Source organism: Theobroma cacao, chromosome 9 (genome assembly GCF_053813885.1).
Source record: "Theobroma cacao isolate CCN51 chromosome 9, ASM5381388v1, whole genome shotgun sequence".
Lineage (NCBI taxonomy): Eukaryota > Viridiplantae > Streptophyta > Magnoliopsida > Malvales > Malvaceae > Theobroma > Theobroma cacao.
Genome location: NC_142647.1, coordinates 1,895,551 through 1,919,879, shown reverse-complemented (window position 1 = coordinate 1,919,879; position 24,329 = coordinate 1,895,551). Strand labels below are relative to the sequence as shown.

The window sequence follows — 24,329 nt, the reverse complement described above, 5'->3', positions numbered from 1 at the left end:
TTTTTGAATTGAAAAAAAATTAAAATAAAAAATTTTAATTTATATAGTATGATTATTTTTTAAATTAATAAATAATAAAATTATTTTTTTCATATTTTCACGTCATTAATCTAACAAAAATATTAATAATTAATTAATAATTAAATTTATGTGCTCAACGTAAAAGATATTCTTTTGAGATAAATTATTTATTTTAAAAATTAATAAATTCATGTAAAATTATAACTAAAAATTAAAAAAATTTAAAACATTTTACCCTTATATAAAGGAATAAAAGCTATCAGTTTTGTCTCAGTCCATGTACTTGCTGCTTCTTTTTTAGGTTAATTTGCTTCACTTTTTACTGGAATTTGATAGAATATAATATATACCAATAAAATAAAATTGAATTCAACAAGCTATCTGCTTTTTAAACCTTCGATTAGCTGCTTGCGCTTCAGTCTTATGATTGAAGTTTCAAGTTAAGATACCAACTTCACAATGAATCATAACTATAAAAAAGTTTCCATCTACAAGTGCTATGGATGGCAATCCAAGTGAAATATACAAGTTTTTTTTTTATAATATATACAACAAAAACCAATTTAAATTGCCTGTAGTAGTCGCCAGTGCCGCTGGTTTCCAAGTCAGCTGCTTGCATCAAGTGACTTCTGTAACCATCGCCTTTTAAGTGATGCCATGAATTTGTGAATTCAAGTTCTTGTAGTAGTGAAGTTAGCAACCATGTCAATGTTTTGTAGCAGAACGTTTATTCAGCAACAAGTTACATGTACTGAGACAGCCATTGTTTACACATATCTAGCACGGGGAGGGCATTTGTATGTAGCGCCTGAAAAGTATTCAAAGAACATCTCTCATCATCAATACCGTTAATAACAAAAGGTTTCATTCTACATTTTAAACAGGATCATTGGGGATTGACAGAGGAATATTTCATAAAATCCAGGTCACAGAGGCACATTATGCATCAACCCGAAGCAGGGCAAAGATAAAACCTCAATTAACTCAGTGGTGTCATGAGTAAACTAAGGTCTCCAGTCAAGGACTCAAGGAAGCATTTTCATGTCTTCAGTTACCCAGTAGGAGAACTATAGACCCCATTCCAGTTGGTGATATGTGAGTGAGTCTACTAGGTGATTAGATTAAGGGGTTCATTGAGCTAGACTTGTTTTTTTGTCTTTTGCCCACAAGAAAAGGGCACATGATACCACTGGAAAATCAGCAGAAGAATGTCAAAGAACTATAACTCATAAAATTGTGACACTAGGAAACAGCTGAGAATAAGGGACAACCTGGTGTGCAACATATTGGACATCAGCCACACTTCCACTTCGAGAAGCAATCTGGAAGGCACTTTTTAGGCGACCACAAACCACACATGCCAGCACTTTCCTGCACAGAGGAGTTAAGAACAGAAGCACACACAAAAAGGCATTAAAAGCATCATATGGTGTTTTAGAAACTGATATAAACATAAATAATGTAATCAAAGACTACTTAATGCAAAATATATAACATATTCATCAAAACTGGCAGTGAAAAATGCAAACTATATATATGCTAAATTTCTTCTGAAAAGTAACTAAAGATGAATCCTTGTCCCATTAAATACCCCAGTTCAAAGTCTTCTATTGCTCAGTAATTGCTGCAAGAAAGAAATATGGATATAACAGCAGAGTAGAAGTGAGGAACATACTCTAAGTATTCAAATAACCATCTATCAACTAAGTCAGAATTTATCCTGATAAACTCGGGACAAGTAAACTTATGGCATTTTTAAGCAGCACTTTGAAAGGATTCCCTAAATGATACACTTGGTCCAAGGATCTAACTTGGAGGGAGTTTAGTATCAAGTTGCCCTCACACTTTTCAACTTATTCACTTAAATGAATAAGCCAAACAGGCTTGATTCTTTTGAAGGCAAGGAGGAATGAAACAGGAATAGTTGGAGATGCATAGCATCCATGAGTCTATTTAAAAAATACAGCATTGACTAACTCAGTTGTAAAAGATTGGATTGCCAGGTAGAAGTCCATAAAGCATTCACATTTTATAATTTTTTATAGTTGGAATACTACCTAGCTGACTGGTTCACCTGTCTGAGGATCCAACAAAGTTGCCTAACCTAAATGAATAGCTACCATGTATGACCTATTGTTCCTTGGAACAAACGCAAAAGTAATAACTATGAAATATTGAAACAAGCAAAAGAATTACCTGTGACTGCTGGTGAGCATGTCTATGAGACGATCAGGGCGTTCTTTGTGTCTATTAGCATACACATTAATAGCAGCCCCTAAGACCTATAATTCCAAAAAGTACAGTATAAGTCATATTCATCAAACAAAGAATCTTGCTCAAAATAGGGGGTGAAAAGCCTATATTCTGCTCACTTAATTGCTGGTTTCATTTTAATGAGAAAACTACCAAATATACCTAAAACAGTCATCATTGAGCTCAATTTGATTTAACTTGTATCATTTCATGGATCAGATGGCATTTAGACTCAGCTAGACTAATAAGCTGAAATAAGATGAAGAAGCTAAACAGGCAACCGTGCTTATAACACCTCTATATTTTAATGAATCAAGAATACTAATAATCAAAGCAGCTTTTACACCTTGTCAAGTTTGTTTACTATTTTGGACCATATAAAGTATATTCAGTCAAAGCTAGTAGTCTAAGGATCTTTTAGACCAGGAGATGCTAGTGGAACCTTTTTATATAAAGTTTCACTTTAGAGCATAAGTACACGTTAATTGGTAACAGAAAGAAAATTTATTCCTCAGAGTCAATTGAATGCACTTTTGTGCCTTTGATTTGTAATTATATTAGGTGCCATTCGTGTCTGTGCACTGAGTTCTTTATTTTTGCGGCTCATTGCATCTAACTTAACAATGTCTAATATTTTATTCCATTAAAAAATTTCTTTTGGTTAAGAACCACTCGAACTATCAAAATATACCTTAACAATGTCTAATACTATATTCCATTAAAAACTTTCTTTAGGTAAGAACCACTCGAACTATCACATACCCTCTAGTAAGTACCAATATATTGACCATACCATATCAAAAGAAAGTACGTTACCTGATCCCAATCATCATCATCAATTGTTCCTTTTATGTTTCTAAAAAATTCAGTCAACTGGCTGCCCCTTTTTCTTTCAGCAAGTGATGAAGCCACACCAGCATATATATCAACAGCTGCAAGGCGTGGAGAAAACTTCGAATGTTAAAAGCACAGCTGCATTAACTTAAAACTTTAAGAACTTAACAGAAAGGAAACCAATATGTCACCACCTGGAAGATTAAATTCATATATCACTTGAAATGCCAAATCAAAGTTCCTCTCAACAAGAGTTTCTGCAATCTCGCACCTCCTCCTGAAAAGCACCAAGCACAACAAGCCAGTCAATTCTCATTCTCATTTTCATTAATTTTTTAAGTGTGCTCCACTAACAATGTATCAAAACACACAAAGCGAAATAGTCTGAAGTGTAAGAGTATTCCATTCTATGCATGGTACACCATCCTCATGTAGATGCATGGAGAATTTAATTAAAATACTTCAGCATTAAATGTTGACAACTGGTGTTCCACAACTGTTAGCAAACCCTGGATTGCTAAATATTATATTGAATTTTTACCCAAATCATAATAAAGATTATAAAGGCCTCTTCTCTTTATGCATTATTTCTTGAGTTAAACTTTCTACAACAGAATGCTAAATAAAGCTTCAATTAATATACAGTGATGATCTGGAGATATTTAAACTAGCTGTATTTTCTCATCATATCTTATGAGAAAAACAAGGCAACGGCTCAGATGAAGTCGAGTGGGTAGAGTTAGATAAGATCCATGTTTCACGATGGGCTTGAGCCATATGTTAGCCCACTGGGTTGCTCAATGGCTTGAACTAGTAAGATTGGGCTTCTACTAATATCCTTCAGTAATTCTGATTAGCTTCCTAATTAAAAATATATTATTGGTGTCCTAATTACATCAGCATCCAATCACGGTGTCCTGGTTGTTGACCAACTATTCCAAAAAGTAGAAAGACCATAAAAATCTTTTTATTACTCTGATGCCTAACCATAATTCAAAATGACAATAACCTGAAGGTTTCTAGATCATTTGGATTTCCAAAAAGTGAATGTCTCCACTGTGGTCCATCTGGGTCGTTAAAGGATTTCACAACGTCCACCTGTAAAGCCCAACAAATTTAAACTAAAGATGAGACTTGCCAATGAAAGTGAAATTAAATTAAAGCAATTGGAGCTTGTATTTATTCTTTAAAATCCAGTTTTAATCAAATACAATAATCAACATGCATATACATCCAAGCTACTTATTGTCTAAAAAACCAACAAGAGCAACATTAGACAACTATTTATAGCTATATCTCAATTATCTAATATAATACTAGGACAAGAACTTCTATTGCAGCAGGCAGAAATAGCTTTACTGTGATGTAGTAAGGACTTGTTCATGCACAAAAAACACTAGGTGATATCTGAAAAAAGATTCTTTGACCACATTCATAAATTCGCTGCATAAATTTCATTCCATATTGGTTTTCATATTCTATAAATGTTTTGGGGTATGCAGAGGTGGGGTTTCATCATAACACCAGGCAACAATATGTGTACTCAGATTTTCAGCAAAATAGCAGAGCCACAGCCACACCCATAAACATGTGAAAACCATATTATCTCCTTGTTTGTATTTATAGAGAATTCTAATATGTGTTCCACAATTTCAGCATATACTTGGAAATTTTTTCTTCAATGAAGGAACTAATCTTTTTATTATTTAAGAATATGCACATCAAATTCTTTCCAAGAAGCAAAATGCTTAAATGTATGCCTTGAGCCTTTCCCAAATCCATTTACCACAAGCAGAATATCTTTTCTGGAGATGTTGTACCTGGATGGACACTCTAGCTGAAAACTTGACAAGTCCTTCTTCTGTAAGCTTCTCAGAGGCACTTTTTCCTCTGACACCCTTCATGACAAGCTTGGTAGATTCTCCACCTTTGGATCGTGCTGATAATCCCTCGTCAAAATGCATCTACAACAAATGGAAGGGTGAGTAGCAGCAGAGCATTTAACAGTATTCAGTTTCATGTAATTTTGTAAGTTTAACAACTAGCCTTACTCATGCCTAAGATATCTATATGGTTGATAGTTTGTACATTTTTATACATTGACCATATTACTACCATACTGTAGTTTTTGGAGCATCTTTCTTCTTTTGGGATAATTAAACTTTTTAAAACATCAATTTACACTACCATGTAGTTTTTTTCTGAACATATACTTTTTCGAACATCAATTTACACTACCATGTTTCTTATTTCTGAACATGTACTTTTTTGAACATCAATATACTCTATCATTAGTTTTCTAGTAGATTCTCTTACATATAACTAGGCATTTCAGATCCCCGGATATAAAGAAAAAAGAAGTGGTCATAATGAGATACCTTAGCACGTTCCAAATGTCTGATAGCTTCCTCTTGAGAAGAAGAATTCATGAATAACTGGATACAACAGAGTCCAGCTGCAACATGGTCCTTCTTGATTACCTGAACCATCAAATAAATTTAAGAAAATCAATGAAAAACTTTGCTTGACAATAGAAAATGTAAAACAATTACCATATATTCAGGATTTTTTTTTTAGGGGGGGGGGGGGGGGGGGGGGAGGGGGGGGGGGGGGGGGGTGCGGCAACATTTCACACCAATAGAAGACAGAAAAGAGTAAAAGCAGGTGCTTAATAAACATGAAATATACAACTTCTTATCCATCCAATTTCTTTAGCTATCTATTCCCTCTATTTACCATCTCATATTGGTAACGATAAATACATCAAGCTCCAAGGAAGGAGAAAAATATCCTTGTTAATTGTTCAGTCTGCTCCATCAACAAGATCAAGATGAGAAAAGAGTTTTACATGGGAAGATTAGAAAGAACACTCAAGAAAAATGTTCTCTCTAATTGTTAGCACAGCACCCCCCCCCCCCCCCCCCAAAAAAAAATAATTATAGCAGTTAGCACATGCATTGGAATGATGGCCTGAAACCCAGATCTTTCAGCAGCATTAAAAAAAAAAATAAGTAAAGGTGGTTCCAGTTACCTGAAACTTGTATAGATAATTGAAATGCCTGTGAGTTTCACAATACGTGCAAATACGACCAAGTGCAGCAGCTGTATATTGATTTACTAATGCATCCTGTTGTTTTGCAACTGAAATTCTTGTTGAAATCACTTCCTCTAAGACCGGCATAGCACCATAGCCAATGCACAAGTCACACAAATCATCAATGGTCCCATAATCAGTTGCCAAAGGATCTGGTCTTTGAGGGGACGAGGATGAAGTTACTACTCCCATTGTCGAAGGTTGAGCAGGTGGAGGAACAGCATTAGGAGGAAAGAATAACAAGCAAGCATCGTTGAAGTGACCATGTTTAAACATAAATCCAAGCAAATGCTGACGAGCATACTACAAAGACAATCATATCAAAGAATTGATCACTGGGAAGTAACCAGAGTAACATATATTTACTATCATGAAGAAGGAAGAATGGGCAACAAAATTTATGGCAATGGACATGCAGGTTGTTAATAAAGGTAAAGTGAACCCATTTGAGAAACAAACTGCAACTGAACACACTGCATGCAATTACTGAGTTGACACATAGCAAAAGCAGTTTGAAATATGACTAATTTCGTCTTTTTATATTTAAATAATAGCATCTATCATAGAACTTTCAGCATAAACCCTTAGGTTCAGGTGCATGCAAATCTATGAAAAGAGAAACATAATTGACTAAAAGGATAATCAGAGATGGTAGTTAAAGTGATAACAAACTTAATGGAAAACATGCAACCAAGCACCTGAAAAGAAAAAAGAGTTCAGCTTACTTCTTGCAAATAGTTAACACACTCAACATAACGAGCGCTGTCCAAGTTACTACGTGGTCCATCTTCACAGTCAGGGCCATATGGGGAATTACTATTTGTGGATTCTTGAGACCGCCTTGATCTCTCTGAACGAGGGAAGGTAGATGGCATGTACAGAACATTGAGATATGAATCAGCAGAAAGAGAATCGTCCAAGATTGTTGGTGCACTTTTGGCCAAATGTTCATACCTGCAGCATAAATTGCATTAGAAGATTCCATGCCATCATAAACAACCAAAGGTTTCCACTCACTTTTTCTTTTCACATGATAAGGTTCTCAATAGCTTAAATATAACTCTGATAGGAATACTAATAGGTGCCTCAAAGAGATCCAGATGCAGGGTGTTGTCATCCAATTATTAATCCCTGCCTCATGTTAAAATTTTTGGACAGCAACACACAACTTCTTGCTTGTTAGAAAAGTATTGTAACTCAAGTTGCAGATCATCTTACATGGAACGAACAGCTGATACATCCACAGGTGGGCCTCCTTCCATTGTATTAATGATCTCAGTAATAACTGGTGCAGGATCACCCTTGTACAATTGAAGAGCTTGCCTGAGCCATAAAATAAGTGAAAGAATATCAACGACTTCAGCATCACATGAATCCAAAGAAGCCCTTATATTCTCCTTGCTTACTGAATAATAACAATTAAAATATATCTAAACATACTTGAACTTTACACGAGCTTGTGCATAGTGCTCCATCCGAATCAAAGCAAGTCCCCACGCATTCCACACAGGAAAAACATCAATCTGAGAGACATACAATTATTTAAAACCCCAAGACATCCAAACAGAACAGTAGAATTAAGTACTAGAATCTCTGCACAATATAGTTACCTTACACTTCTTGCAAGTATAGACAGCCATGCTGTACCGTTCATCAACAATCAACCTGTCACGGAGATGGGCAGATGACTCCTTGTCAGCAATATCATCAAGAGAAGCAGCTATTCCTGATCCTAGAAGACTTTGAAGAAGCTCAGCACGTCCCAGCCAAACATCTGCTTGTGACAAAACTTCAGATAACTCATCCGTGGACTGACTACCGACACTCGAGCTACCAGCATCAGAGGATGTATCATCAGCATCCCTGCTTCTTTCAGAATTAATGGCGAGATCATTGCCCCCAGTAAGTTTTCTCAGCAGTGATTTAGCATATATTAGTCCCTGCACATGCAACATAAGACAAGATTGATAACTAACTTGGATAATTATCCGCGCTCTGTATGCAAGTTAAAACAAAAAAATATACATCATTGCTTCGGTTGCTGTGGCATTTAAAACACAAGAAAACCAGAATCAGGAATATAATTACTTCTAGCTATTGGCAGTTGAAGGGCTCAGGGTAGCCAAATACCTGGACAAATGTCTCTGTGGCGTGATATGCTCGACCAATTGTTTCCATAGATGCATTCTCAGGCAACTGCTGGGACCCCAAAACAGACTTCATCTGATTAACACATAATTCAAGGGCACTTTTGGCAGACACAAACTCATCAGAACATAAGGAAAGCAGTGCCTAGAAACAAGGAAAATGAAGAATCAGCAGATCAAAAGGTCCAAAGAACAAGAACATAATAATAATAAAAAAAAGGTGCCACAAATTGCACTTATATTTCAACACCATCTCCAAGCACTCTAAAAGCCTAGGAATACTACAAACTAATGTAGTTGGTTTAAAATAAAAGCCTAACATCAATTTTCCTCTTAACATACATACACAGAAAATTTGTTATGAAAATACTCAACACTGGAGATCTGATCTATCTGATCCCACAATGAGGTAGCATAAACATTCCCAGAGAACTGAAGTACTTCTACCAGGGTTTGCACCACAACTTTTGAGCTAGAAACAAATAGAAATTTTCCACACAGTTCAGCCACATTAATTAAAACATATTTTCCCATTCCATTACCACACCTTGAAGAGAATAATGTCAGGGGAACTTTCATATCTGTGAGATGTTCGAACAATGTCATCTTTACCAGTATCACCCGTTAGCATCCATTCCTCAGCAATTGAGACAGAAGGAAACCGTTCTTGCCCATCTGCATATGATGATACACGATCCTCTTGAATCCCAGCCATTGCTTCCCACGCAACTCTATCAGAAGGTGACAAACCAGAATTCTTTCTCTTCCGATAAACATCTTTGGAGGCAGTCTTGTCCCCAGTATTACGTGGAGTCCAAGAAAAAGCTCTACGAGCCTCTTTTTGCAAGTTGCTTAAACTACTAGTGAAGGATGACCTTGCAGGTACACCTAATCTTGGTTTTGGTTTTGGCCTTGTTCCAGAAACAGCTATCCGTGGCTCCCGAATTGGAGAGCTAATACTGACAGCAATAGCTTTGGCAGCATATGATATGATTACACTGTTGTCTCTCAATGAAGGAAACTCTTTAAGGATCTATCAGACAGATTACCAAATACAGGATTCAGGATTCAGCTGATGGGGATATAAGCCAAAAAAAAATTCCAATGAAAGAAAAAGTGAAAGAAGAAACAAAAAGGAAGTTGCATAATCTTTGCTCTCCAGATACAAGATGAGGAACCAGGAACCAGTAGTCAACCTCTCATGTAACCATGAATGGAATTATCTAGAAACTACAAAATGTTATTTGAAATAAAAAGCTGGAAAAGGCATCTAAAATGTTCTTTAAGTATAATACCAGAGAGGCCGACTGCAGTTGTTTCCTCATCAGCAGAACCTCCAATATTAAGTGCGGGTGCTCATGCAAGGAAGAACATCGTTGCTGCCATGGCAATGGCAAGGCAGCCAGAACACGAAGACCTAAAGCCCACGAGTTAAGTCGAGAAACCTCAACATCTGACAGATTCCCATCTCGTCGCTTCAAGAAGAAGTGAACCTTTACAAAAGGACAGAGACGTATCACTTACAATTTTTTTCAACCTTAATGTAACTTACAGGACACAATATCCCAAAATAGAGGCTGATGAAAATAATTAATTACAAGAAGTTGCTTTGACCGTAGGTTGGGTAATAGCTGCATTGCACCCATAGCAACTGGTAGAGCATCATCAGAGTCACGTAGTGATGATAAAAAACGTGAAGCTTCTGCAGGACCTCCACCATTCAAAGGATCTGCTGTCAGAAGCTTCACAAGCTGTCGGCCCTGAAGTTCTCTCCGCAATTCTGTTGATAATCCAGCACTTTCAGCTACTTCTAAGGCAGCAGAAACAGCTCCTTTCCCAGCTAATCTTAGTGCTAAGCCTTCAGGATCTTGCTTACACTCAGCTTCAACCTGACATTTCCAGGAATAGGAAGACGCACAAGAAGGGTAAGTTAAAGTCAAGTATGAAACATTTACCACTTTCTCATTCAGTTCAGCCACAAAAGAACTACAACCTCTTGCCAGCTTTCATGGTGATGATCTACACTTAATATATGGCTGTACCTCTGCAAAGCTTGTCTTCTTTGCAAGACCTGCAAAACCGAAAGAATACGTCATTTACCCAGTAATTAATGCAACAATGCAGAGAAATCATATCAACCAGCTTCTATAAGGGGAAACAAGAACACAAGTTCCAGCAGTAAGAAAAAACAAAGCAAATTACTAATCAAATCCAGAACCTCATTCCTAACTGGATCACTTTGAGGCAGGTGGCAGCTGCACATGGTTAGAACATCCAAAGCAGCATCAAGTTCCCATCTGTGCATGCACCTGGGGAAAGAAATTGAAATTTGAGGGAGAGTCCACAAGTCTAGGAAAACTATAAATCTTGCATGCATTGCAATTAAAGCATGAATGACATTATTGCTAGTGGCTGAAACAGGCTTGAGAAAAATAATGCTCAAAGATGAAGGTTAGCTATACTCAATCCCGATCAGTGTAAAGCCTAAATGGGATACTTTGTCAACTGCTCTTATTTATTGTAGTCTAAGGATCTCTTAGAAAGCAAGCAGCTGGATTTTGTTGGCAGCTGGATGTTGACAAGGGATATACATTCTTACACCCTAAACATCCCTAGAATAGCCACCTTCTATTTTGACACCCACATAGACTAGTCTTTTCTTGCCTCATCAAGGCCCACAAACAATACCTTTGACACTCATCCCAGCTGTCCAACTCCTATAGAAAACGAACTTTTGGTGATTTTTCAAATTGTGAGATCGACTGACATGAAACAGCAAAAAGAGCAAAAATTTTTCTTAATCAAAACAAGGTGTGCCCAGATATAATTAATCAGGATTTCAAGGAACAAAAGTATCTTGCCAGTACCATAAAGTGACAAAAACATACATGTTTCTGGCCCTACCATGCAAAGTAGCAAAAGTCCAAGTTTAGAGATCTTAGGTATCAGATATCATGGAGAAAATGACTACAATGGATTAGAAACAAATCATTCTTTCTAGCCCTTCTGTGTAGCCTCAAACTGCACAAAATAATCAATCACTTATTACAATTACATTAAGCATGCATCATTACAGCAGAGAAAAAAGATGAGAGCTTTTACATACTTGAGGGCAAGTCCAGCTGCCAGTTGTTTATCCTTCAACCGCAGGCAATACTGCCAACTATTGCTCCAGATGCCATGCCCCCCATAACCTTGAGGCTGCTCAGAGGTTGAATGGTTTTCTTCTCCACGTTCAATTAGTAGTTGAAGCAACCGGTCTGAGGCTCCATTACGTAGAAAGCGATCAGAGAGTGCAAGAGCATCCATTAGTTTTCCTTCATCGATCAATCTGATAAAGAGGAAAAAAATATTGATAAGTAGTATGACATTCCAATTGCAGCAAATGATAAATACTATTCATAACTGCCGCTAAGCTCAATTCTTTGTTCCTCAAAATAAGGGTGTAAGTTTTGTATCACTACCAAAACTGAAACCTCATATGGTGACACTCGTAAAAATAAAAATCATTTGCAACTGAAAAGTAATACATTAAATGTCACAATATTGGACAAAAAACGTAAAGGAAAGGATAGTACCGTTCCACAGCTTTCTCATATGGATCTTCATTCTCCAAACCAAAAGAAAGAAAAACTGTACTATCAACTTCAGCTGTTTCAGGTTTTAAGCAATCATGCCATGGGTCTGGAGAAGTGCTATCTATAGCATTGAGGTCCAAGGATGTTGAGATGTTAGAGTTACCAACGATTTCATCAACTTCTGACTCAGTGTCACTATCAGGTTCACGCAGCCTCTTAATAACAGTTCTTGTTTCGGGTTTAACCTTGCCATCATCAGCTCTTTGCCTAGCTGTAACAGCAAATTCTGAAACCCGGTGAAGGTTAGTCTGCATTTGTATCCATCTATTCAAAGTTGGGAACCTGCTCCAGAAAGAAGTGAAAATTAAACAAAGTTCTGAAGTAAAAGAGATACAAGTGCATTAACATTCTGCCAGGCATGTATAGCACCTTTCAGATTGATCGAGAGCAAACTCGTAAAACAACCGATCAGCATCAGGGGCCTGCATTAAGTCATCATTCAAGGAGCTAGATATAGTAGAGTCACTGCCGCTGTATAACATACTGCTTCCAAAAACACATGCCAAGACAGCCCTGACAGGAGATATTTTAACTAAATGTTTTATTATATCCAGTTGGAGAGGGTACAGAGGGATCCCAGGTGTTGCAGAGGAACGACTATAACAGCTAGGCTTAGCTTCTTTAGCAGAAGGAGAAAGTGCTTTATTTTCTGAACAACTACTAGGACATGTGGGAATAACGGGAATGCATGCCCATCCATGACCAGACCGCGGAGGATAAACTGGAGGTACACATGCTGAAATCACTTCATGAACAAAGTCAGCAGACATTATTTCTGCTACTTTGCCAGCTGCATCTGTGCTGCCTCGGTCGAAGACCAAACGAGTTAAAAGCTGAAAAGCAAAATGGTAAACAATGAATATTTTTGTATGTAGGAAAGAAATCAAGCTAATCAGCTAAGGCTATTATTACTAACGTTCACTCTTGCCTTTTCTTGGGTACAATAAAATATCATTCCCAAATTATCCTTGCATTCAACTCAAACAAAATAAACAACAGAAACAGAGGGATCCTTAACTATGCGATTCCATCCAGAAAAAAGAAGAAAGCTATTGACAACATGACAAGAAAACATTGAAAAGCATGGCAACATACTCTGCTTCAGGAAAATAATCTAGGAAGCAGGGAAAGAAAAATTCTTACATCTTTAGGCCACTCATACACAAGTGAGAAAAAGTTAAAATCATGAGTTGTATCTGTTCCATCCACTATGTCACCAATTGCAGCAATATGGAGAATAAATTGTGATAAATAGGTTGTGGGCTTTGCACTTAAAGGACCAAACAGTCTCTTCCCACTATCCTTCATATCATAACCAACAGGCTGGATACTACTATCTCCAGCCATGGAAGTTGATGATGTCTGTTTGACAGCTTTTAACCCAAGCCCAAGAACCCCATCCTTGTCAAGACTGGACTGTACTTTCCTATCGGTACCTGGTCCTTCCCCTTTAGTGAAATTTACTTCCATTTCTTCATCGGCAATAGCTCTCGCTAGATTGTGAAGCTTACCTACGGTTTCACAGCACAAGGACACATGAGAACCATAGGAACACATTTACTGCAGCAAACACCAAAAGAACAACAGCACCACCAGGAAAACATTGTGTAGGATCCTTTTCACTGAAAAACCTAAAAGAGAGTAAGTACCACTAAGAAATTGTCGCTTGCCCATATGAGCATCTTCAATCATCTGATGTAGCAGAGCAAGAGCACGTTCTCTTTGTCCCTGTCGATGAGAGTCCTTAGTTGATGAAATAGAGATCTCCCCTGTCAGAATGGCCTGAAGGGCTGGAGGACTATCCTGGAAGAAAAGGTCACACAGAAGAATCAGAAATCCTGCAATTATCTCCCAAGAAAAGCACCATATGAAAGAGAGAGGGGATAGGGAGGCAAGAGGTAACTACAAGCAAAAATGAGCATTTGAAAATATTCAAATACTTACCTGTTCCAAGAACTCATACAGTCGTTTGAGGACACGTCGTAATACAGAAATAACTCCGACTTCATGGATCTGATCCCAGTAAGTAGAACCCACCTTTGGAGAACCTCCTGGATATATCTCAGATAACATAACTTGAGCCTGAACATGAACAGAATCAACAGTCAATAACAACATGTATAAAACTAAACACATCAATTAATACATGAGAATCTCATTAAATTAGAAGTAGAAACGAAAGTTAGAGCCTAAAAGTGTTTTTCCGGCCACAAGAACATAAGATCATGAACAATGACGTAAATGAAAAACTGTTTTTGTTTCATACTCAAATCTCACTTAACAAGCCATACTTAATATAAGAACATGTTCAATGATGTTATCCTAAATACCACAATGGTTTAGTTTGGGGTTTGCGCAGCCTCAATTCAAGTTGACCTTTCCACATACTATTAATTGGGTTCAGTAGGAAAGCTTAACATGGTATTGGAACCTGAGTTGTTTGTTGCTCCCCTTATTTACTCCAAGTCATAGGCTCATTCCTCTCAATTGTTCTATGGGGCCAATGCATGAGAGGTAGGATTAAGTGCTGCTATCCGACATTGATTTAGTTTGGGATATGTAGTGGGCTTATATTCAAGTTGAGCTCTCCTCCTATGAGATAGCAATCCTCTCTATTTCACTCTAAAAGCAATATAGTGTCAGCAAAGAAGTGACCAGTAAGTCAATCTGTCTTGCCTTTCTTCTGTCTGTTCACCTGAGCTGAGCTAATTCTTACTTGCTATGGCACGTCAGTGTTGGGAATGGAAATTTTCATTGAGAAGAGCATGAAATATGCTTTCTGTTGAAGATCAGTCACATTGATAGTAAAAGAATGTTGTTTTGGCTACAATTATCACTCAATGCTATAAGGAATTGCCAAAAGAACTGGAAGAGGAGAAAAGTTAGTTCCATAAAATTTCTTATAATGATAACAACAAAACTTTATAATCAATATGGCCAACTAGATATTAAAGAAATTATGTTAAATTTCTAATATTAATGGAAAAGATAACACTAGATTGTAACAAACATATAAGTATACTGAAGAATTGCCTGATCTAGAAGCTGTTGAGACATATTGGCAGACCTTGCTGAAGTTGCAGCAACATCAATGCACAGAAGAATCTGGCAGGAAAAAGGACAAGATCTAACATTTTCCAAACTGGAGATATGAAAAGGAGAAGAAAGAGTCAATAATGTAAGTAAGCACTCACGGTAGCCAAAGGACCTAATTGAGAGCGCAATGAAGAAAAATCCAGATCCTGTACCAGAGAAGTCCCATCAGCTGCACGAGACACTGCTTTTGCTACCTGCACAATCACATACATGAGCTGGGGAGTTTTTCACAGGGGTAATAACGGGAAAGGGAAGGGTCTCAAAAAACCAAGTCCTGTGCACCACAGAAAAAAGATAATTTGCATCAGCAAATGACTTCTGTTTCTTATTTGTTACAACAATTGCAGCAATCTACTAGAAATACAGGGTCACTAATTTCTCTGCCACCTCAGAGAGGGCACCCCCATGCCCAGTGCAGCGATGCTTTTCTAGGAAGAAACATTCTCGTCAACTATCCAAAAAGTCATGCATAACTTTCTTATCAGTATCGTTGTTGAAGGAAAAAAACTAGTTTGATTCACTTCAATATCTCAGGCCACAATCTTCTAAAAGCAAATATATGGTAAAAAGAGCAAATAACCATATATCTCAAAGTGGTAAGGAAGCAGACCTCATTACATAAAATTTTGACTAAAATCAAAAAGCATGATGATAGATCTTAATATAAGTGCAGATTGGACTTCACTTAATAGAAACCAAACAGAATCATGGTTCCTACGAGCACACATGGAAAATCTGAGAACTGGCTCAATCTGTATTAGCAAATAGGATATGGTAATAAATTGCTTACAAGAATTAACAATCAAACCCTTAAGGAGAAGACCAATCCCAAAATTCCATTTATCGAAACAAAATCTCAAATTTGAAACAACCCCTAAAAGTTCTGGAAATCATTAAATCATTATATTGTTAACTTAAAACTGAGTCCGCCACGCACAGCCAGAAAATAACAGAGATTTCCACACAAAACACTCTAAAAGAGAATATTTTCCATGATTTCCCCAGAAAACATTCTTAGTTCATCACCTCCACGCCCCACATCAATTTATTTTCCTAAGAGCGTTTTAATGATGTCAAAATCATCACTCAAAATATAGGTGGCTGCAAACGTCAAGATGGCTAAATTGATCATTTCAAAATTGTCATCAAATCCTGTTGGAGTAATAAGCCAATAAGCAGTAATATCTACAAAGCAAAGCACAATATATACACTAGGAACAAGTAAGATCTCATATTCATATCATGGGTCAACCAGAGAGGGAAATAACCATGTTGCCAGGAAACACACACACACATGCAACCTCTAATTAGATGGCCTATAACCAAGAAAGTTTAATAGGATTTCACAACATATTCTGCCTTCCCAAGTCATATTTTAAGCCCAAAACCTTGGAACATTCCCGATGCAATCTTTATGAAAACAAATAACCAACTATTTCAAATAAAAAAGCTTAAAAGAGTATAACTTACTTTCTAATGACCAATACTTGTATTTTGCTAGATTAATTGGGCACAAAGCCCCTTGGAACTTTCCTGGAGGTGGGGCTAGAACCTAGGCCCTGCTGGAAGATACCCCTAAAGGGATGCACAAATCACTGAGACAGACCCAGTTGTTCTCATCACCTATTCTCAAACCAGACTTAGCATGCCAAACCCTTATTTGATTACAAAAAGTTCATCTCTCAATCATCCTAACAAGGGAATATCCAGCATTTTGCTCTGACATTGCTTGAACCTATTTAGAACTAAAAAACCCACAGCCTGATATACATAGAAAATTGTGAAATGAAACCTGACTCAAACTAATTCCCAATAAAATTACCCTCCACAAGTGTGTTAAAGAAGATAGTTTTCAAGTACCATTAAAAAAATCCCTAAGCCATAAAAAGTATTGTGGAAAAAACCAATGTGAAAGCATATCTGAAGAAGTTATTTGGTAACTGATCTTACACTTACATGCAGTTCTCTAAATGCACTATCCACCCACTCAGCTAATTCAAGGGTAGCTCTATCTTCTGCAGATAATGAAAATCGATGAACTGCCTCTTCTCCAATGTCATATTTCGCTCTTTGCATGCAACTGACAAAGAAAAATATAAGAGAACCTCAATACACATTCTAAGTTTTATTGATAATCTATAAGGGAAAATCAATATTTTCACAGCCAAAAGCATGATTAATCATAAATATGAGAAGTATGCTTTATTGGATTACTTCCACTTTCCTACTACAACTCCTACTCCAATTTATATCATGCCATAGTTTTCTCCTAGATAGTTTTTACTTTACAAGCTCCAAGAAGATGTTCTAAGAATGTTTCAATGCATTATGAAGATCATAAAGGAAATTTAACCTCTAAAAACAAAGGATTTGGCTCACCAAATATAACCAACTCAATTAAGCTGTACGCTAGCAGCTTGCTAAATCATGCTGAGATACCATTTTTAACTTAAAAAGTTATTTCCGCAGCAATCGATGGTGATTACCAATTCAAACAGATATTTTTCCATATAGAATTAACAAACTTGATTAACAGGTTGATATCACATGAACCCTGCTATTTTAATGAGAAACACACTTCCAACACCACTTTTTAATTAGTTGAATTAACAAATTGTTTCAAAAGTGTTATCATCAAGCTTACAGGTTAAGTAGCTTGGATGGGGCTGCTCGTAATATAGTCAATGCCTCCTTCCAACTCCATGGCCGTTCAGATAATGGGAGAAGGCGCTGCAAAATTGATAATCGCCATTCCAAATCTTCAACGAAACTTTGACCCATTGAGATTCTCCATTCCAAGGCCTGCCTTGCAGACATGCTTAAACCATCATTGGATACCTCCTCAGTCATGCTTGATGGAAGATTATGACGTACTATATCAAGTAACAACCCTGTGAAAGATATAACCATTTTGTTTCCCCCTTCATAAGTAGTTAAATCAATATGTTCCCAAGCACATTCAGCAGGTAGTTCAAAAAGGCTCCCAGGTGAGGCACAATGTGTCAAATTGAGAGAGATATCATCCATATGCAAAAGTGAAATTATAACATTCACCATCAGTATCTGCATGTGAATAAAATCAACATTATTTAAATTTCGAAAATAAATAATGGGAAACTAAAATGGGAAGTCTAACAACACTAATGGAAACTAAAGAATTCAAATACAACAAAAAATGATCAACCATATGAAGAACTAAAAGTATAACCTAAAATTTTGCTAAATGCAAATAATGATAATTGAGTTACTAGCAAAGGAGTCTGATATATGTATAATCATCTGAAAACATTTCTATAGATAATCTACAATCCAATATAAGTTTTTGAAGAAAACTTGCAATTTTCCATCAATGAAGAAAAGCACCACATTAACACCAGCAAGAAAACAAAAATTCTTCAAAAACTGCAGACCGTAACAGAATACCTTGCGTGGAATATTTTTTATGCCTGCCAAGTGGTTCTTTAGGTCTTGCAAATGACAGAGTGCCACTTGATGAGTCTCTTTTTCACCATTCATGCTCCTTCCCATTGCTCCTAGTGCAAGAACAGTTGATTCCAAAGCATAACGCATGTGCATAAGTTCAATATCTTGCATCCTACCGCATTAAGGAAATGTAAATAAAAAAACATCATAGTAGAGAAAAAAATGGTCTTTTTCATAAGTGACACCAGGAAAAACAAAATGTGCGCAAAGTGGAATAAGTAGCCGCCAGCAATAATGAGATATGTTATATATGAAAGCACAGCAAGCATAAGCTATGGCAACCTAGGCCCAGTTGTAAATTTATATGTTGACGTTTAAGGGCACATTCAAATAGTTTCAACGTCCTATTCTTATACTAACTTGATAAAAATGAAAGCTGTAAGAGCAGTATCTTTAGCCAGATAGTTGAATTCCATGTAATATTTTATAGATATCACCCTTTCAAAAATTCAGTGATGTAGACATCTCTTGAATTTATTGGACAAAAATGTTAAGTAAAACATGAAAAAACATGAAATCAGAAAAATGCTTTACAACCGCATCATATACCATCTGTCTGGCACCAAGACTACCCCCATACAATTGGCTGCATTGTGCTCCACCAACAAAGACCAAAACAAATTGCATTTGTGCTGATGTAAAACAAAGAATCATTTGTGTGCCAATGAAACATTATAATCTGTTAGCATAACATTTTAGTTTCAATAACATTCATTCTTAATTCTATATATCTTTTTTACAGGGGCAGATTAAATAATACCATCTGCCTATGTAAAACACAATCAATAATGCATATTCAGCTAATAATATCACAGGAAGTAACATTATTCTGATCTAAAGGCCAGAGCAAATAAATACAAAACCTACAAGTAAAATCCAACAGCCTGAACCAACCACATTCACCACCACAGTACAAGTAAGCAACAAAATTTAATTCTCTGCAATGCCTACCATCATAGTTGAAACTTCTACCACCCAACAAGCCTTTCAAAATCAAATCAAGCTTTGGGAATAGCATATATCCCTAGTATGACAATAATATCAAGTGAAATCACTCAGTATAAATACCTTTTCCGGGCCTCAAGAGTAGAAGCAATTGGCTGCATGCTAATCAATTCAATAGCATCCTGAAATTTTATGCCTGGAACAACATCAAACAGTACCTACAGCAAAGAAATCTAGTTGCAACTTAATACCACATTAAAAGGAGAAAAACATTGTTTACAACTTACAACAAGTAAAATTTCACATACAAGTTACTATAACCAAAATCCTTTACATGTTAGAAACACACAGACAAGAAGATAAGCAGGCTGTTCACTGAACGTCAATTAACTCTTCAAATACCAAAGAATTGACTTGTCAAATAGAGGTAAACTCCACATGGAAATTATTTACACTAAGACATATAAAATTTAAACGTTAAATGAGGAATTCACTTCATCATTTTCTTTGATCCGTAATGACTCTAGATTTGATAAGCCTTCATGGCATTGATTTGAAATCAGCCGGAACTAGAAGTCCCATTAATAAATTTTAAGTCAGGAGGTATTCTGTTCATGCTTTCACTATTGACTATATAGCATCATGGCTATTTTGACAAACAGTTAGTTATCCTCCTCTTTTAAGTCTTCGATTACTAGTAAGTCATTATTAGTAGAAGGAATGAGGTAAAACCATGCAACATAGACCTAGCCAAGTTCCACAGAATCTTTTCTTTTTTTTTTTTTTTTTGAAGGAAGTTCCACAGAACCTTGACCAACCTCAAATGAAAAAGATACATTGAACAAAATGTACAACTATTTATAGTTGCATACAGGTTATTGGTAATGTGACAGACGTAAATACAGTCCTAATTACTATTTAGATTCTCACAACATGCAAACATTTTTTTATTTGATGGTAAAACCACATGTAGCGTGTCATTGTTATTTATAGTGATGATGTGTGTCTGAGTGTTTTGGGTGTGGTCAAATATATATTTTGGTCCATTTATTTAGTTATTGTACTTTCATGTTTGATTTAAAAGTATGGTGCTTTATATTGCACCAGACACAGCTTTACTGTCAACAGGGTGCAAATTTTGATATTTTGTCTATTCAGTATTTAGTATTATGAATAAAGTTGTACTAGGTAAAGTGGTTATGGAGCCTTACCCGAAGGGGAGTTTGAACAGAAAGTCTTTCCAACACAAAATTTTCAACAAATGTGTCTAACTGAGCATTTTCACTTCCAGATGCTATATTTTCATCCCCAGACAATAGTAATGAGAATTTTGAACTCCATGGTTGACCAGAATTTACACAAGCTACGAAAGAGGCAATATCAAGGTGGTAGCATAGTGAATCACAAAGATGTTCCACACACGATACCTGTTCAAAATATAAAGAATACAGCATGAAATTTTCATTTCTTATCTATACAATATTCAACTATAAGATCATGAAAGCTCGGAAACAAGAATTACCTCATCTGGCCAATTTCCATAAAGAGAAGATTCTTCCAGCTGAAACACTTTTGATTTACTTCTCCAACACAATTGCATTAAGTTCCGCCTCAACATTGTTTTACCAGACAGCAAATCCCATCCCATGGCAGCTACAAGGGGCCGAAGCCGAGGAAATAGTACAAGAACCTACAACATCGTAAACAAAGCATATTAAAAAAAATAGCCTGGTATTCACGATTGGCAAAGGAAATGAGTAACTCATATAATAATGAAAGTTTTTAGGCTGACTCATTAACTTAAAAATAAAATAAGACACGTACATTTGTTGCTTCTTGAATGTGCTCCCTTTTTATGGCAGACAAAGCTGTATTCATCACACACTCTAGTATATGTAACCCAGAAATACGAGCATAATGGAACATGTCTCTCAGGCAAGAACTTGCTGCCATATTCAAGGGCAAATGCTCGTTATTTAAATCTGCATCAAGTTTAAATTCCACTAAATGCTTTTGAAAATGCTCAAGAGGTGGTGGAATTTGGTTGTTATCAAGAGCTCTATACGTATCAATCTCTTGAAAAAGCAACCCGTCGTGAATAACCTGCAAGAAAGCACAGTAATATACAATCTACAAAGGTGACAATATGGAAAGGATTTAAATAGTAGTACTATATCTTATTACCACAGCAGCATTTAGTTCTATGTGAATATTGCACTGCATTTTAGCCAACATTAACGTCACAAGAACCAAACAGCAATCATATGAAAACTAACCAAAACCACTTGGAGGCTTTAGAAAACAGACCAAAACCAATCAATTAAATTACAAGTGAAACAAAAATGAAATGACCACAAAAGTTTATTTGCAATTTTTAGGTGTCCCCAGGAATTTATCCAATATAGTGAGAGTTAGAATTCCCACCAAATATGATGATATGAAACTAGTAACCAGGTTATGGCATCTCCAAAACAGAACTCATATTAAGCAAGTTAACATGGCTCAAACAAAGAATTATATGCAATACACAAGAAGTTCACCAGTATTGAATCCTCTCAACTATAGAATAGCAATTGAAATGTGGAGACTTATTGGTGTTAGAAAAGGAGAAAAAAAGGTATCACCTGAATCATTTGAACAAGATGCCTGCAATTTGATGAGAGAGATTCTCCATAAATCCGTAACAGCTTTTCTTCTGTGGAATGCCGGGACCCTCCAAATCTTTCCATTTCTGATAAAACCCTCTTGAGGAGATCTTGCAGCAGTGTGCTATTAGAAAAATCAAAAGAAATATAAACAAATACCAAAGAAAGAAGGATGAAATTATCTGAAGTGCAGAGAAGATCTAAAATGCTTTTTAAGGAGAATGCAACAGTGGTCATGTCTCAATAGTTGAGCCCAAGCAGAAAAAGAGGGATGTTAATCAAGGCTCTTGGCTACACTTGTTTTACTATACTTGCTGAAACCAATAGAAGTAGAACAAGGGCAAATACCTAGGACAACCTCACAGTTGGATCTAATTTTTTTTCTTATCTAGCAATGACTAGATATCATAAGCTAAGCATCATGAAGGAGAAACTAGATTGCACTGAAACAACAACATTGGACTCATTTTAGCAATAAATGCACATACCGATACTCAACCTCCTCAACCCCATAATCAAGATGAAGAAAACGAATAAGTGATACTGCTCCTTCAATATCCCCATCCTTCACACAATTCTTGATAGCATCCAAATGGGCTAACTGCACATTCTTTTGTATCAAACCAAGAACCCTCTTATGTTCCTCATCGACTGAATCCACTCTCACGTTATCCTCTCTTCTTACCATTATAGCCATCCCCAAATCACCTCCCTCCAATCCTTTCAATTGCCTCTGGATATTCCCACATAACGCATCGAAAACATCCGCATAATCCATAATCACCTTCCTCAAACAAACCATTTCTTCTTCCTCAATCAAAACCTCCTCCAAAACCGCCTTACTCTCCTCCCGACCATCTTCATCACCACTTTCCATGACTACATCCGCTTTCAACCTCCTCATTCCCAACTCCAAAAACCTATCTAGAACCCTAACACAATCTCCCAGGTCATCATTTCCCTCTTTCAAATCCTCACTTTTATCTAACAACTCAGGTTTCTCTGCCTCAAAACCCTCACGCTCACATTCCTTCTCTTTTTCGATCTTATCCAAATCAACATCTCTTCTCAAACTAGCCAACACCTTATCGATCAAAACTTGAACTAACAACAAAAATTCCGCGCGTAGCCGCAATGTATCGGGATCGAAACTCCATATCGAAGTAGGATCGTTGAATTGCAAGAGTTCGAGAGTGGAAAGATACGTTAGAAGAGATGGGGATGGACAAGAAGGTGACCAGACAATGTTCTCGAACCGGGCCGAGTTGGCGACGATCGTTTGAAGGATTGCCAGAGCAAGGTCGGGGTTTTTGGTCCGTAGAGCAAGAAGCGTTGCTCGTAACGGCTCGAATTGAGCTAGGTGGAGATGGTTCGCCGCTAGCCGCGAGAGGAGCTCGGTTTCTTTGTCCATAGCAAATAGAAATGGAAACAAAGTTGGGTTTTGGAATTTCGGATATTTATCTTAAGAAAATTTGTGATTTGATCAGGTGATGTTGATGCAGCATGATTTGGAACTGGCTTTCAAGATTCAGAATTTGGTATTTGGGCATTGGGAAAACGACTGAAGGAAGTACACTGGATTCCACTTCTGGTTTTTGGCGCAGTGAAAGTTTGAAGACGGTTAAAATGGGGGAGTGGGTTTGATTCGTATCGGGAAAGTGCTCGAGCTAAACCAACGGGCAAATTGGGGATAACCGGATCAGGATGGTTACCCCCCTTGGCGGTGTTTCTCTGGACCTAACCCTTTGAGCCTGTTTGGCAAAAACGCCATTGGGTCCTATGACGTCTGAAAAAAATAAAGGCCGGATACAGACATCCAGGGCCCAATCCAACTTTGAGTGGATTTGGTTTACATAATGAAAATATTTTGTTTATACGAAATTATGAACATCGTAATATTTAAAAAATTTTAAATTATTAGGAAATTTTTATTTTTATTATTTTTTTATTTTTTAAATGTCACTTGTTAGTTTTATGACACGTGATATTAACATGATATACTAACGTATCATAATAGATGATATTTTTCACTCTCAAAGTAAATATCAAGTGAGAGTATAAAAATGATATGTAACATTTTGATTAATAATAATTAGTCAACTGTTAATTATAAAAGTTTGTTTGATTTAAAATAAAAATAAATAAACTTAATTAAATTTAATAATAAATAAAA

General features: G+C 36.6%; 1 protein-coding gene across 2 annotated transcripts; it reads right to left on the bottom strand.

Moving 5' to 3' along the window:
* Window positions 1-403: 403 nt before the first annotated feature.
* LOC18587909 (zinc finger FYVE domain protein) lies at window positions 404-23,796 on the bottom strand. Of its 2 annotated transcripts, none has more exons than XM_007011959.3 (36): window positions 22,645-23,796; window positions 22,136-22,280; window positions 21,336-21,614; window positions 21,034-21,201; window positions 20,723-20,938; window positions 19,635-19,729; window positions 18,507-18,678; window positions 17,728-18,146; window positions 17,034-17,163; window positions 15,182-15,277; window positions 15,021-15,092; window positions 13,932-14,069; window positions 13,637-13,790; window positions 13,131-13,498; window positions 12,357-12,820; window positions 11,928-12,269; window positions 11,456-11,680; window positions 10,568-10,658; window positions 10,343-10,420; window positions 9,948-10,238; window positions 9,645-9,842; window positions 8,897-9,382; window positions 8,333-8,494; window positions 7,813-8,142; window positions 7,643-7,725; window positions 7,421-7,525; window positions 6,928-7,156; window positions 6,140-6,505; window positions 5,487-5,588; window positions 4,929-5,072; window positions 4,118-4,206; window positions 3,303-3,385; window positions 3,091-3,206; window positions 2,218-2,303; window positions 1,293-1,392; window positions 404-829 (listed from the first exon to the last, which is right to left on the bottom strand). In XM_007011959.3, exons 1-36 carry the CDS (start codon window positions 23,565-23,567, stop codon window positions 764-766), a joined length of 7,611 nt encoding a protein of 2,536 aa, XP_007012021.3. In that variant the 5' UTR covers window positions 23,568-23,796; the 3' UTR covers window positions 404-763. The 2 variants fall into 2 exon arrangements, with proteins under 2 accessions (XP_007012021.3, XP_007012022.3); XM_007011960.3 differs by having other exon boundaries at window positions 17,040-17,163.
* Window positions 23,797-24,329: the final 533 nt, after the last annotated feature.

What these genes read in the sequence shown, in the direction of transcription:
- LOC18587909 (XM_007011959.3), bottom strand. Translation starts at nt 23,567, where the DNA reads ATGGACAAAGAAACCGAGCTCCTCTCGCGGCTAGCGGCGAACCATCTC. An exon ending in GTATCAGCTGTTCGTTCCAT is followed by an intron (nt 7,157 to 7,420) that starts GTAAGATGATCT and finishes TTTATGCTGCAG; the next exon opens with GTATGAACATTTGGCCAAAA. An exon ending in ATGATGATGATTGGGATCAG is followed by an intron (nt 2,304 to 3,090) that starts GTAACGTACTTT and finishes TTGGAATTATAG; the next exon opens with GTCTTAGGGGCTGCTATTAA.